Source organism: Mobula birostris, chromosome 21 (assembly GCF_030028105.1).
Source record: "Mobula birostris isolate sMobBir1 chromosome 21, sMobBir1.hap1, whole genome shotgun sequence".
NCBI classification, from domain to species: Eukaryota; Metazoa; Chordata; class Chondrichthyes; order Myliobatiformes; family Myliobatidae; genus Mobula; species Mobula birostris.
Window position 1 is genome coordinate 23378208 of NC_092390.1, and position 15283 is coordinate 23393490.

The 15283-nt window shown below is 41.4% G+C and overlaps 1 protein-coding gene across 3 annotated transcripts in view; it reads left to right on the forward strand.

Moving 5' to 3' along the window:
* LOC140185675 (catenin alpha-3-like) overlaps window positions 1–15283 on the forward strand; it is a 1719142-nt gene that overhangs the window by 906202 nt on the left and 797657 nt on the right. For all 3 annotated transcript variants that reach the window (XM_072239175.1, XM_072239176.1, XM_072239177.1), the window contains one exon: window positions 11995–12147. In XM_072239175.1, coding sequence (XP_072095276.1) covers window positions 11995–12147 — 153 coding nt within the window. The remainder of the gene's footprint in view (window positions 1–11994; window positions 12148–15283) is intronic.

Sequence of the window (15283 nt, forward strand, 5' to 3'; positions counted from 1 at the left end):
TCCCGCTCCTGTATGTTGTGTAAATACATAACATTTTCTTGCTGTGATTCTTTCCCTTCCGTTGATAGTTCAGTCATTAAATTGTAGATAATCTTACAATACTGGAGGCTATTTGGCCCCTCACCTCTGTGATGAACAGGAAAGAACAACCAATCCAAATCCCACTCCAACACATTGCACTTGCATCCTCAAGCATACGCTTTTTGAGTGCACTGAAGGTTCCTGCCTCTTCTAAGCTGTGATTTCCATTTCCCTGCCACAAACTGGATAGAATAAAAGAAAATCCCCTTTTCTGCTCCAATACTTCTACAAATTGTTTAAATTCTCTGCCCCCTCACTTCAGGGAATAAGTTACTTCCATTTATTGCATTTTGGGCCTTCACAATTGGACTTCAGTTAAGTCTTCCCTCAGTTCCTTTCTATCATCTTTCAGACCTCCCTTTGGAATTACTTGCTCTTTTCAGATTCAGATTTATTTATCAGAGGGGTATCCAAACATAGAGTGAAATGTGTCCTCTTTGTTAACAACCAGCTCACCTAAAGATGTGCTGGGGGCAGCCTGCATGTGTTGCCACACATTCTGGCACCAACAGAGTGTGCCCACAATGCTCGGCAAAACAACACCAAGTAGAAGACAGAACTGAATTGAATTGACTTTATTACTTACATCCTTCACATATATGAGGAGTAAAAATCTTTACGTTATGTTTCTGTTCAAATGCACAATTATAGTAATTTATAATATTATGTACAGCAGGATAGTCAATATAACATAGAAATATAATAGCATCTGCATGAATTAAACAGTCTGGTGGCCTGGTGGACGAAGTTGTCCCGGAGCCTGTTGGTCCTGGCTTTTATGATGTGGTACCATTTCCCAGATGGTAGCAGCTGGAACTGTTTGTGCTTGGGGTCTCCAATGATCCTTCGGGCCCTTTTTACACACCTGTCTTTGTAAATGTCCTGAATAGTGGGAAGTTCACATCCGCAGATACACTGGGCTGTCCGCACCACTCTCTGCAGAGTCCTCTGATTGAGGGAAGTTCAGTTCCCATACCAGGCAGTGATGCAGCCAGTCAGGATGCTCTCAATCGTGCCCCTATAGAAAATTCTGAGGATCTGGGGGGCTCATGCCAAACTTCTTCAACTGTCCGAGGTGAAAGAGGTGCTGTTGTGCCTTTTTCACCACACAGTCAGTATGTACAGACCGCGTGAGATCCTTGGTGATGTTTATGCCGAGGAACTTAAAGCTGTTCACCCTCTCAACCCCAGATCACAAACAAGCGACAGAGCAGAACAGCAAAACAAGCCCTGCTCCTCCCAACCCAGCCACAACCACAGTCTTCCAATCCAATGACAGGTCATCTTTGGCCTGCAGCCTCCAGCAAACTTGCAGATATTGTGTCTTCGACTTCCTCAGCGGACTCGCAGAGGTTCCATCTGAGCCGTACTACAATAACCCTGACCTAAACATCTGTGTTACTCAGAATGAATAAGAAATGTTAATTGGCAATACTGAAGGATCCCTTTTGCTACCATTGGCGAAGCTGACATTTATATTCCATTCTTCACTTCAAATGGTGTAATTGAGAGTCTTACCAGTCCACTTCAGGGAACCTGAGTCAATAGTGTGCAGGCAATGCAGAGAGCTAAACTAACAAAGAATTAGTTAGGAAACAACACTGGACAAGCTAAGGTAGAGAATTACCCCAGAATTTGCCATTCTTTTTTTTCTCTCTCCTGCACAAAAATTAAAAGGTTTCAACTCTGTCAAATGTATTTAATTACTTTTCCCCGTTTTATGGTGTATTATATAAAAGAAGTGTTTAATCTAATTTCCCAGACTTATATTTAAGGCCAAGTTGAAAGGTCAGGTTTTAGGTAGGCCAGCTGGTGGCGCAGTGAGATCAGCGCCAGACTGTGGAGTGAAGGTTCCCGAGTTCGAATCCAGGTCGTGCCACCCCCGAGCACGCTTTCCATGCCGGGTTGAGTGTCAAGCTAGCGACTCGGCCTCGTAAAAAATACAAGGGTCGAGTCAGGAACGTTCTTACCGTGACCCGGTTAATCCTGACACCACGTGCCAAACAAGAATGGCTGAATGTCTGGTACGACATGCTTAAAAAAAAAGTGTGGAGGAGGCGGCGAAGTATTGTAAAATTTTCAGTAAGTAATCCTACATACTTACAATAAGAGAAAAGTTTTGGAGAGAAGGATGAAGCAATTTTATCTCCAGTAGAGGCTTAAAAAAGGAATATTAAAGTATAAAGGAATTAAGCACTACAGTGGGTTTAGTATCTCATGTTTCTGAGTGTATCAATCCTGATTATTTCATTCCCTCCCTTTGAGAGATTCCATACTTTCATTTAAAGGTTAATATTATAATCTCTACTGCAAAATAAGAGTGTTTCAAAAAAAAAGTAACGATAGGAATTTTAAAACTGTTTTGGTTTGATTTGCAGAATTTATAGATTTAAACATGTGGGAGGCATAGATGGAACGTGACGGGAAATATGATTAACTCCATGTAACTGGAACAAGTCTTGTGGTGAGAATGACAAGTGGATCGTATATCATTCCAAATCAGGGAGGCTGTTCAGGGTTATAGAGGGAGAATTATTTTTACCTGTAAGGTGGAACGGTCTTTCATGGTTTTCGTCTTCAACTAAAACCATTCAATTGCCTCAGTAATCAACAGTCTGGAGTCAAGCAGGCCCTGATTGTAGTCTGAAGGAAGTTTGCAGATCAGAGAGTATCTTATGTTCTGTGAGAGAAAATAACAGTTTAAAATTGTAGACCTGCTTTCTTTTGTTTCTACATTTTAGAAAGTGAAGCACATAATCAAAGATTTTCATTTGTAGGAGGACTAGCATGTAAAACATAGAACAGTACAGCAAAGGTATAAGCCCTTCAGCCCAAGATGTCTGTGCCAGCCATGATGCCAATTTAAGCTGATTACATCTGCATCTGCACATAGTCTATATCCCTCCATCCCCTCTCTGTTCATGCTCGTCTCTTACACATTACTGTCATATCTACTTCCACCATCTCAGCTGGCAGCGTATTCCAAATACTTGACATTCAATATGTAAACTCAAATGCCTTGCAAATCTCCCTTTAAATCCTCTTGCTCTTACCTTAAGTGTGCGTCCATTAGATCTTGACATTTCTACCCTGGGTAAAAGATTCTGACTATCTACCTCATCTATGCCTCTCATACTTAAACATATTTCCACCAGGTCAGTCCAATGAAAACAATCTAATTTTACCCAATCTCTCCCTGGAAACTAATTCCCTCTAATCCAGGCAACATCCTGGTGAACCTGTTTTACACCCTCTCCAAAGTGTCCACCTTCTTCCTGTAATGAGGCAATCAGCACTGAACGCAATATTCCAAATGTAACCTAAATAAAGCTGATGCAGCTCCAGTATGACTTCACAACTTTTATACTCGATGTCCCAACCAATAAAGACTAGCTTGCTGAATACTTGGGAAGGGTTTATTACATTCTGGGAAGGAGAGGGCTAGCAATGAAAATTGAAACAGGGGAATTTTCCTAAGGTCCAGTTGATTCAAAGTTCTCACCCAAATTCTGCTGATAGGCAGGGATACCAAGAGGGAAACCAGATTTAATTTATCAGACAAAACTAACCCAGAATAAAGAGCTAGGATTGATGAAGGGTCTCAGCCTGAAACGTCAACTTCACCTCTTCCTATAGATGCTGCCTGGCCTGCTGCGTTCACCAGCATTTTGTATGTGTTGCTTGAATTTCCCGCATCTGCAGGTTTTCTCGAGCTAGGAATGACTCTGGATTCGCCAGCTCCTGAGACATTAGATGAGGCAAAGGGAATTGTTAACATTTCTCAATACATCACAGCTAACTGGATTATAAGGAAGCTCTACTCTTAGGGCCATTCACTTCAAGTGTTTTGCTGACTGCCTGCAAGTTCTTTCCAGTCCCTGAACTTGGAGAGTTTCTCAGACCAGACAACCTTCGCAGTGGCCATCAGGAGGTCTGCAGACCACCTGTTCGTCTTGTTGTCCCGGGATTTCCAGGACCACTCCTTTGTCCAAAGAATTTGAAAAGGAGGAGAAGTGAGAGGGGGTGGGAAATTAGAGAGTGGGAGGGCAAGGGAAAGAAAGGGAAGTGAAAGAGAGAGAGGGAGAGTAAAATACCAAGGGCAAAGAGATAGAAAACACAAAGCAGAAGCGAGAGTTCGAAAAAGCTGGAAATGAAGCAAGATAAACTGATAGTGCAAATACAGAAAACAAAGCTGGAAATGATGCAAGTGAGAGAACGAAATAGAGGATGACAGAAAATCAATAAGAGCAGAAAGGGAGAGCAGAGGTGGCATGTTTATAGATTATTAGGATTCCCTGACCAGGAAGAAACAGTACTTTAGTGTACTGTTGGAGTGAATGACAATCATCTTTTTATTAATATCATTCAAGTTTCTGTGGACAGAGGGAATGTTATCAGTAGGAAAAGAGAAATGAAAGCGCTTCTAAAGGACATAAGGATGGGGAGACGTTTTAGCTGCCTTTCCAGTTCAACGTTACGTTGGTGAGCTGCACTCATCCAAAATGGCCTGAAGAGAGGTGTGCAGGAAGGTCAAAGCCTTGTGCCACAGACTTTGCTGAGCATCACTGTAGAAATTCAGCCATTTAAATGCATTCCAGCATGTCCTCCGCTGATAGTACAATAAAGTATGTATCATGGAACTGGTCTGTCTGTCCCACTGTGGCTCAGAGTCATAGAGAGATACTGCCTTGAAACAGCCTCTAGTCTCCTGTGTCTGCACCAGATACCCACTGTGCAGTTACATTAATCCCATTGGTATTCTCCCCACAGTCCCAGCAACTCGCCCTAGATTCTGCCAGTCACTTACACACACACACACACACACACACACACACACACATGGGGCAATTACATATAAGTGAGTAACTTACCGCCCCGCACATCTTTGGGATGTGAGAGGAAACTGGAGCATCTGGCAGAAACACGTGTGGTCACGGGGAGAAGGTGCAAGCCTCAGCCACTCAGCACCTGAAGTCAGGATTGAACCCAGTTCTCTGGTGCTGTGAAACAATGGCGGCATTGGCTGTGCTACTATGATGCCCTCTTCCTGGGGAACTTTTTACTGCTTTCAACAAAAACTCAGGCCACTACCTTGCATTTTCCAAAGGTTGTACGACATTCTGTGAAACAAATATTTGACTACTTTCCCAATGTGAGAAAGTTCTTTGGTCTGAGAACTGATCTCTCACCCATCTCTCACTCTCCTCCTCAATTACTGGAGCTAAAGCCATTGACTATCCATGTTATTTTGTGATTTTTTTCTTAAGGATACAGCATGGTAAGAAGCCCTTCCAGCCCAATGAACTGTGCTACCAATTACACCCATGTAACTAATTAACCTCCTAATCCATCGGTATGACCTTGGAAAGTGGGGGGAAACCAGAGCAGCTGAAGGAAATCTGTGTGGTCATGGGGATAATTTACAAATTCCTTACAGACAGTGTTAGAATTGAACCCAAGTCACTGGTTCTGTAAGGCATTACACTAACCATTATATTTCAATTCTGACTTCTTGTAATACCTCCTCACTCCTTTTCATCTTAGGCCAGGAAGAAATGTAGCCTTGTCACAGAGCTATTCTAAATGTCTATTGCGTGTTAACGTAAAGGGCAGGCAGGGAAAGTCTAGTTACTCCACCGAATCTGTGCCATATTAATGGCTGAAGTATCCTGACTAGACTCTTTCTCTCTCTCCTTCATTTGCCAATCTCTCCTGGGAGAGGTGAAAGAAACTAGAGAAAAACAGGGCCAAAATGAAAACTTACTCTGTAAATTCCTTTCCATCCCCCTAAGGGGATCAAACCCAGCATAGGACACCACATGAACACGTTCAGTGCATGATTATTGATTTCTTTCTGATTATCCACTTATCTTCTGCAAGAGCAAATCAATGCCCTGCCAAGAAGCAGTCCAGACACGACTTGAGATCACAACAGCAGTCACCCTTTGTGCGATGCACAGTACCTACCGGCTAGAAGGAAGAGGACCACATGAACATGGGAACACATCTCCTCCAAATCATGCATTATTCCAACCTGGAAATATGTTGCTTCCCTTCATCGTCAGTGGATGTAAATACTGGGACTCCCTACCGACAGTAGTCAAATCATCGAAAAGGCTGCAGCAGTTTGGGATGGTTCAACATGGGAGGTTAGAGATGATTCAACACCATGTCTTCAAACTACTAATCCTACATCCAATCAATGACTGGAAAAGAAACACTCATCCCACCAATCGAGAAGTACCTGCTTGAAAGCGATTACACTGCACAGCTCATTGGCATCATTTGTCCAGTCTGTTGGTGGACCAACTAACCTGAGCTACAGCTGCTGCAGTCACCAAGAGGTGGTCCTTTCAGTGGTCCCAGCTTGAAAGTATTTGTTATGGTTGTACCGTTTTACATCTGGAGCTTTGTCAAGCTGCTGATTATTATTCTGGAACACTTAGTTAAAACCTGAACACTAATTTAGAGTTGAAATGGTAAGCTCATTAGATAATTTAATTCTGCTGTAACAGGATAATATATGCAAATGTGTGAAATTAGACAGTAATCTACATTAAAGTTCAGTTCTGCAATAACAATCCATAATAATGGCATAATTAGCGTTTTCTTTTTGATCTATGTAAGGTGACCTGAAATGTATTTTGTTTCCCAGAATTTTTCAAAATACCCTTGTGCAAAATGAAACAGCTTTAAATCATTTATTTTGGAGACAGTAGGCTAAGGATTGAGAACTTTGAAAAAGAATGAAATTCTCCAGGATATTCTATGGGCCTCCAACCTTGTCATCCCATTCTCCATCCAAGCCCTGTGGTTGAAGTTGTATTTTCCCACACCTCTTACACTTGCTGTAAAAGTTTATCATTCTACTGTGTAACATTTTATGAAAAGAAAAACATGTGGAGTATTAATATGAATAACAGCTAATAGTCCAAAAAATCTACTCATCTGACACTACCAAAGACCCGAGAGTATTGGTTTAACAAAATTTTACTGAAGTTTAATTTTCCTCTTCCCCAAATGAAAATTCTAAAAATGTAACACCATTTTCTCTTTCCACAGAGGTTGCCTGAGCTGGTGTTTTCTCAGATCTTATTTTCATAACCTCTCTGTGTGCTCTGGGAAAACCCAGGCTCTGTGATTGTACGGCAGTGGGGGAGAGCACAGGAGACAGCGGTTTGACCTCCGAAGCAACATGCACAAAATGCTGGAGGAACTCAGCAGGTCAGGCGGCATCTATGGAAAAGAGACTCAGGAAGAAGAGATACAAGACTCAGGAAGAAGGGTCTCAGCCAGAAACATTGACTGTACTCTTTTTTTATAGATGTTGCCTGGCCTGCTGAGTTCCCCCAGCATTCAGTATGTGTTGCTTTGGATTTCCAGCGTCTGCAGATTCTTTCAGGTTTGATCTCCAGTGGTCATGAATAAACACAAAGCTGTACCTTTCACAACACTGTTATTGACAGGAGGCCTCACGTCTGACTGCACGTCCTCGGATACTTTTTAAAATGCTGACATGCGGGAGCTATTGGTTTACACATGGCATGAATTTTGATTAGTTCAGTGGCTAAAAGTAGGTAATGGGATGAGTTTAAAGGTTTCAATATCTCCACCTAAATCAGGGATTCACAACCTTGGGTCCATGGACCCCTCAGTTAATGTAGGGGTCTGTGGCATAAAACAAATATGTCAGGAATCTCTGATCTAAATTGTTTAATCATTCGGAATCTCGGAATGTAGTTGAGACTTCACAACATTATGCAGTCAATAGAAGTCCCTGATGGGAGAGAGCTGAAGTAATGTTTGCTCCAACCAAAGAGTGTGAAGTCCTGACGAAGAGTCTCGGCCTGAAACGTTGACTGTACCTCTTCCTAGAGATGCTGCCTGGCCTGCTGCGTTCACCAGCAACTTTGATGTGTGTTGCTTGAATTTCCAGCATCTGCAGAATTCCTCGTGTTTACGAGTGTGAAGAGTGTTAGGTCGAGGTAGAAGTGGCTAGTAAAATTGTTTACAGCAGTGAAGTTATTCATTCAAAGTCAAACATTGCAACAGTAAAATCATTGGGAAGAGTGAAATGGCCCATTATCCGAGATTATGCCTCAATTGAATTGCTGGCAGTTTGACACTAGGACAATTCTGAGGGTGCATAACGCTCAGCACATAGCAAAAGGGGTGGCGAGAATGGGAAGAGTATTTTATCAATAGATAAAAAATTAAGATTACTGTATTGTGTCATAATGGATGACAGATGAAATCAAAAATCTAATGGAAGAAAGGAGACGGAAGAAAGCAAATCCTATAGAATATAAGGTCTTAGATAAAAAAGTTCAAAGCTTATGTCAAAAAGCCAAAGAAGAATGGTTAAACCAGGAATGTGAGCAAATGGAAAGAATCCCTATTACTGATCCAAAAAGGTTACCTCAACAAATCAAGAATATCACTGGTAAAAAGCTCCCCTGTTCTTCAGGTGGATGTTTGAAAGCAAAGGACTGTACCATTATCATGGAAAAAGATGAGATTATGAACGGATGGACTGAGTATATTCAGGAATTGTTTGAAGACAATCGAGGCGAAAAACCAGAAATTAAAAAGAACATTGAAGGTCCAAGTATTTTAAAATCTGAAGTTCGTAATGCAATAAATAAGGTGAAGAAAGAAAAGGCAGCAGGTCCTGACGAATTAGTAATAGAACAAATTACCGCCCTTGAATATTATGGAATTGAAAAACTTACTGATTTAATCAATGATATTTATGAGACTGGAATAATACCAGAAGAGATGAAAAAATCAGTATTTATCACTCTTCCTAAGAAACCTGGAGCAATAGAATGTGAATTACATAGAGTCAGGTCACTTGTCAGAGTTCTACTGGTACTACGTAACCTAATACTACCTGTCGCATGATCGGGTGGTCAGCGATTAAACCGGCTCCCCCACCAGGCTTACCTGGTGAGGAGGGTGGCTAGACACCCTGCAGGACGAGAAACAAGACCTGTCAAAGGGCGGATGAATCCTCTTGTAGGGTCAACGGCCATCTAACAAACACGTGCCGTGAAGCGCGGAAAAGGTATCCCTTGCATCGAAGTTTGGTCTGGCCATTCACTGCAACAGAACTTCCCTCAGCCGTCGATCTGGGAGGGGATGTCGAGAGGGTGGGTCTGGGCCTGTGCAACCTCCTACTTACCTAAAATACATTCACGCACACGCTGTTCCTTTCTGAGGAGTGGGGTATCCAAATGCCACTAACTGACTGAAAGGAGCCATCATCATCCTATGGGATGGATAGCCAGAGAGAGAGACATAGGACCATAAGTTTAACAAGTCATATCACCAAAATACTTCTAAGAATTTTGATAACAAGAGCTAAGAGTAAGATACAAGCTGAAATAGGTAAAGAACAATGTGGTTTTGTGAAAGGCAAAGGTACAAGAAATGCAATATTGATGTTAAGGATACTATCAGAACAAGATATTCAGCTGGAAAAAAATTTGTTTGTTTGTGTTATCCACTACTCAAAAGCATTTGATAAAGTGAAGCACAGTAAGTTATTTGAAATATTACAGGAAACTCTAGATCTAGATTCGAAAGACTTCCACCTAATCAGAAATCTGTACTGTGAACAAACTGCCGCTGTAAGAATAGATGGAGAAGTGAGTCAGTTTACAAAAATCAAGAGAGGAATTAGACAAGGCTGTGTTTTCTCCTTTGATTTGTTTAATGTGTACAATGAAACAACATTACAAAAAATAAGAGACACCTTGAGAATCAAAGTTGGCGGTGAAAACATCAATAATTTCAGATATGCTGTGTTAATTGCAAGTACGGAGGAAGAACTACAAAACTTAATTGATATAGTTGTTGAAGAAAGTGCAAAAATGGGTCTATCTATCAATTGCAAAAAGACAGAATGTATGATGATATCCAAAAAGAAGGAGAATCCTATCTGCAGGTTGAGAATAAACGGGGAAGACATAAAACAAGTACAGAACTTTTGCTACTTAGGAAGCTGGGTGACATCAGATGGCAGGTGTGACATGGACATCTAAAGAAGAATAGGGATGGCAAAAGGCACCTTTACGAGAATGAAGTGTATACTGACCAATACTAAACTAGGCATGACAACCCGCCTCAGAGTACTGAAATGTTACGTTTATCCAGTTATGTTATATGGCTCAGAATGTTGGACAATATCTAGTAACATGAGGAAATGTATTGAAGCAGCAGAGATGTGGTTTTTGAGGAGGATGCAAAGAATATCATCGATGAAACGAATATCTTATGAGGATGTCATGAACAGAACAAACACAAAAAGAGAAATAATGTATGAGATCATGAAAAGGCAACGTAACTTCATTGGACATGTGATTAGGAAAGAGGAGTTAGAATGCACGGTAATTATGGGAAAGATTGAAGGGAAGAAAGCAAGAGGAAGACAAAGACAAATGATGATGGAGACAGCAGCCAGAGAACTGGAAATGAATACCAATGAATTGATCCACTTGACCCGAAACAGGAGTGTGTGGGCCATAGCAGTCAAAGCTCAAACTGGGCATGGCATCTGATGATGCTGATGATGTATTGTGCACAACCCCAAGTAAAGGTATTTTACCATGACATAAGAAATTCTCTTTACTTTTTATCATTGACTAAAAAATTCTCACCAAGTACTCTGTACATTGTGACATGTCTGTCCATGACCTCTTCTACTGCCTTGATGAGGCCAAACTCAGGTTGAAGGAGCAACACCTCATATTCCGTCTGGGTAGCCTCCAACCTGATGGCACTAACATCGATTTCTCCAACTTGCAGTAATTTTTCTCCTATCCTTCCTTCCCTCTGTTTTCATTCCCCACTTTGGCTACCTTTTAACCCCTTCTCTTCCTCTCATCTGCCCATCACCTCCCTTTGGTTCCCCTCATTATTCCCTTTCTTCCATGGTCCACTCTCTTCTCCTATTAAATTCCTCCTTCTTCAGCACTTGCACCTATCCCTTCCCAATTCCTTACTTCACCCCTCCACCCTCACCTTGACCTAGTCTCACCTATCCTCCCATCCCCAACCTTCCCCCTGAGCTGGTCGGACTTTCACCTATCAGCATATACTCCAACCCCTCCCCCCATTTTCTAATTCTGGCTTTTACTTCCTTATTTTCCAGTCCTGATGAAGGGTCTTGACCCAAGGCATCAACTGTTTATTCCTCTCGATAGGTACTCCATCTCTCTTAAAAGATCACCTGTGTAGATTGAGTTGGAAATCAGTTAGCAAGACGTTGAGGCACTGATCCAATGCAACACTCATCAGTCAACACCTGCAGTGTCAGCTTGTGTTGCCCGGTTTTCCTGGAACATTCAGGAGCTGCTTTCTCGACAGATTTCAGAACTCAATATCAGACAAAAGTAGAAAATATTTTGGAACCTGCTTTGGTTTCTCCAATGGCACAGTGTTCAGAGTATCTGATACTCCTTGTGAACTGGCTGAGGAAGATCTGATGGTTTAGGTCCAGCAACAAAGAGAGCTGGTCCAGCCTCTGCTGTAATCACTTGACTCACAAGTGTCTCTAAGTATAGGGAGTGTCACATTGGGTTCTCCCCATCTCAATCTTGATATGGATTTCAATGCTAATTGTAATTTACATTTTTGCAGCAGGAAAATATCTGGAATTCTGAACAAAAAACATTCAAGTCTTTCCTGGAAAATGTCCTACACAAACAAAGTTCTGGAGGAACTCATCAATTCAGGCAGCATCTATGCAGGTGGATGAGCATTCGATGTTTTGGGCTGATGAAGGGTCTTGGTCTGAAACATCATCACCATTACTACTGGCGTGATGAGCCAAATGGCCTCTATACTTTATGAGACTTGTGATGTATGCTGAGAAGTTGCCTTTAACAACTTGTTTTAATTCCCCTGCAGCTGCGGAAAGCAATAATCGACCACATGTCGGACTCTTTTCTGGACACTACCGTCCCGCTCCTGGTCCTGATTGAAGCTGCAAAACGTGGAAACGAAAAGGATATCAAAGAATATGCCACTATATTCAGAGAGCATGCTAGTAAACTGGTGGAGGTAAGAGCCAGAGAGACCTGGTCTACATACTGTACATCCAGTGTTCTCAGTTTTCACTGTGGATAAAGGTGACAACTGATTGTGTTCTGAGGATCTGACACTCGTGTTAACAAATATCATGTAAATCTTAGAGTTATCAGGCAGGAGATACAAGCAGCAGCAGATGGGGGAGTGGCAGATTTTCAGACCAGCAAGAGTCTCCTATGGGCCAATAACGATGTAAATGCAGTGATATCTGCCTGGCTTGCATTTAAACCCAAATCATCATCTGCCACACCAAATACAGCTATAAGTGGGCAAGGTCTCAGTGTCACCCCCAAAACCTCACTGATAATTTTAAAAACCAGTGCCCAATAGCCATCAAGCCGAGGGCAAGACCAAAATGCATGTACTAAACCAGCCGGAGAGAAGGAACACCTGTCACAGCCAGCGTCTGTCCTGGGATATAAGTCAGTAAGCCTGGCTTTACTTAAATGTACTCTGTGTAAAACTTTAAATTGTATGAGCCCCAGTCTAGCACATGATGATGAGCAATGAACCCTATTCAATACTTTTGCCCAATATTCCTCAGCCAGATCCATACCAAGGTCATCCTCCCACCCACTCTTAGTTTTGTTTAGATCTTGAACTCCCAAAGACATCAGCTGAGAGTGTACAGAGATCAGCCCTTTATTATTAAAGCTAAGAGTGAGGTTTTCCCACAACATTGCAGGTGGTAGATCAGGAAAAGAGGGAAATTTTTCCTTGACAAAGTGGCGAATCTGCAGGTATTTTAAAAAATGATTATGTGGAAGGCCATATTTACTGCACAGGTTACCAAAGCTATCAAATATGGCAATTTAAATGGAAGAGGAATTTTGAGTTTTATCGGTCAATTTCAAGGCTTGGAGATGTAGAAATAAAAACGGGAACTGCAGCTCTTTTTCTTGTAGAAGCTGAAAGTTGGATAAATTGCCTGTTAAATATGGCGGTCACACTGTTATTGTACCAGCCTACAATGATAGGGGACGGAATGGTGTCAAGCTCAAAGACTGGACAGGGTCAAATTCAGGGACTGGAACTGGGGCATAATATTGGCACAACATTTTGGGTTAAAACGTTGTCCCCCATTGAACCACAAAATGAATCACCTTTACTACATTTTAGTAACTATCATATTTATTTACTTTGGTTTTGGGCACATGGAAACATTGCCCCTACAACTGCTAAATAAATTTTATCCACTTTATAGTTCCATTTTCTTGAGAAAAGAGCTCAGCCAGTTCAGATTCGTTATTTAGAAGAGAAGTAAGAGGAGGAAGGAGGCAAAAAGCAATAGGACAAGCTAATGAGTGAAGTAGGGTGGTGATGTTTCATGGAGATACTGAGTGAATTAGGGTAGTGATGCTTAGTGAATGGATTTACTGTGTGACTGTCTGAGTTAAATATTATTGGTTTAATTACCAGAGCCTGTCAGGGAGAAATCTGCCCACGTTGACTGCTCTGAATAACTTCTGAACTAGTGCGTCTACATCAGTTGAAATAAATCATAGGGGAATGCTGCATTGAGTCATGAAACTGTGTCAGTTGCCTTCATTGCTGTGCTGCTGAGTGAGATTCCATCATGGAATTTACCCTCTGGCGCTGTGACTTTATTAGCTAATTGAATTAACTACCTTTGTTGGTCTTCCAATCCTGCTGTGCATTAATTGTCATGGTCAACTCCCAATGTTCAGTCAGCCCGGCATTCGCTCGCTACATGACTGCACCAGTGTGCACTGAGAGTCATAACTGTGGAAAGGGACAAAGTACCTCGAAGGCCGACGCGCTCCTTTAGCTGTAAATAGAATTCAGTCCCCTCTTGCAAATCAAGGTGCTGGGTGAATTTTTGGATCGTGGAATTTTTTCACTGAAAGAAGACTAAGGTGTTAACTTATTCTCCTAATTTAAATATGTTGACAGGGTGGTACTTCTGTTTATTTTTTGAATACAAAGTATAATTTAAGATATTCTGATAGCTGAAATAAGTCATAATAGCTTCTATTCATTTAGCACCTTTAAATGTAAAATATCCCAAGGAACTTAATGTCAGGGTGGATGACAAGAAGGCTTGTTCAGAATATATATTTTAAGGAGAGTTTTGAAGGAGGAAAAAGGAGGGTGGGGGTGGGGGTGTGGGGAGAGATCTAGGGAGTAGATCTTGGGGCAAAGCACTGAAATCATTTGTTAATAAGATGAAAGAAAAAATTTCTAAGTAATAACTACATTAAGACAGCAGTTTGTGCATTATATAGGATTCTTTACATCAGCTGAATTTTAAATCCAAACTATCATACATGAGTAAAAGAATAATTTTATAAAAGTAAAGTTTCAATTTAATCTCTGTGATGGATTGCCAAATATTTTAATGCAATGGAGAATGAAAATAATTCAAAGTAAATTTATTATTAAAGTATGTGTAGGATACCCTATACGGTATCACCTTGATATTTAGCTTCTTGTAGGCATTTACAGGAAAATAAAATCAGTAAGGGCCGTTCACTGCTTGGGATTTTCCAGTGTGATTTCAGCCAAAGCAGGACTTTGAGAGGCAAATATTATTGTAATGTAGGAAGTTCTTGCTATTTAGCTAATCAGTTTGCTAATCCATCCAAGCAAACTACCAGAGTTTGGGTTCTTCAGTTCCTGCTGCTAGCCTGTAATTCAACAGGTTCTAGTTCAGCTCCAGCAGATAAATATTCTGCGATTTTAAGTGCCCTTGATAAATGTATTTATTTTTTATTTTATTTCGATACGTATCACTGTATGAGTCCACACCACCCAATTACACCCATGAGACGAATCAACCTACTAACCTGTACATCTTGGGATGTGGGAGGAAACAAGAGCACCCGGAGGAAACCCACATAGTTATGGAGAGAAAGTACAAACTCCTTACAGACAGTGGCAGAATTTAGCCCAGGTCATTGGCACTGTAATAGTGTTGTTAACTGCTATGCTAGAGTGCCAACCCCAATAACTGTTGGTAATACCAACTGATCTGTTGCAGAGCATGTGACAAGAGGTGACAGAGTGGCCCAATAGTTCCCATCACAGCCTTGCAGCACCGGAGATTGGGCCTGACCCAAGCTATCTGTACGAAGTTTACATGCTCTTC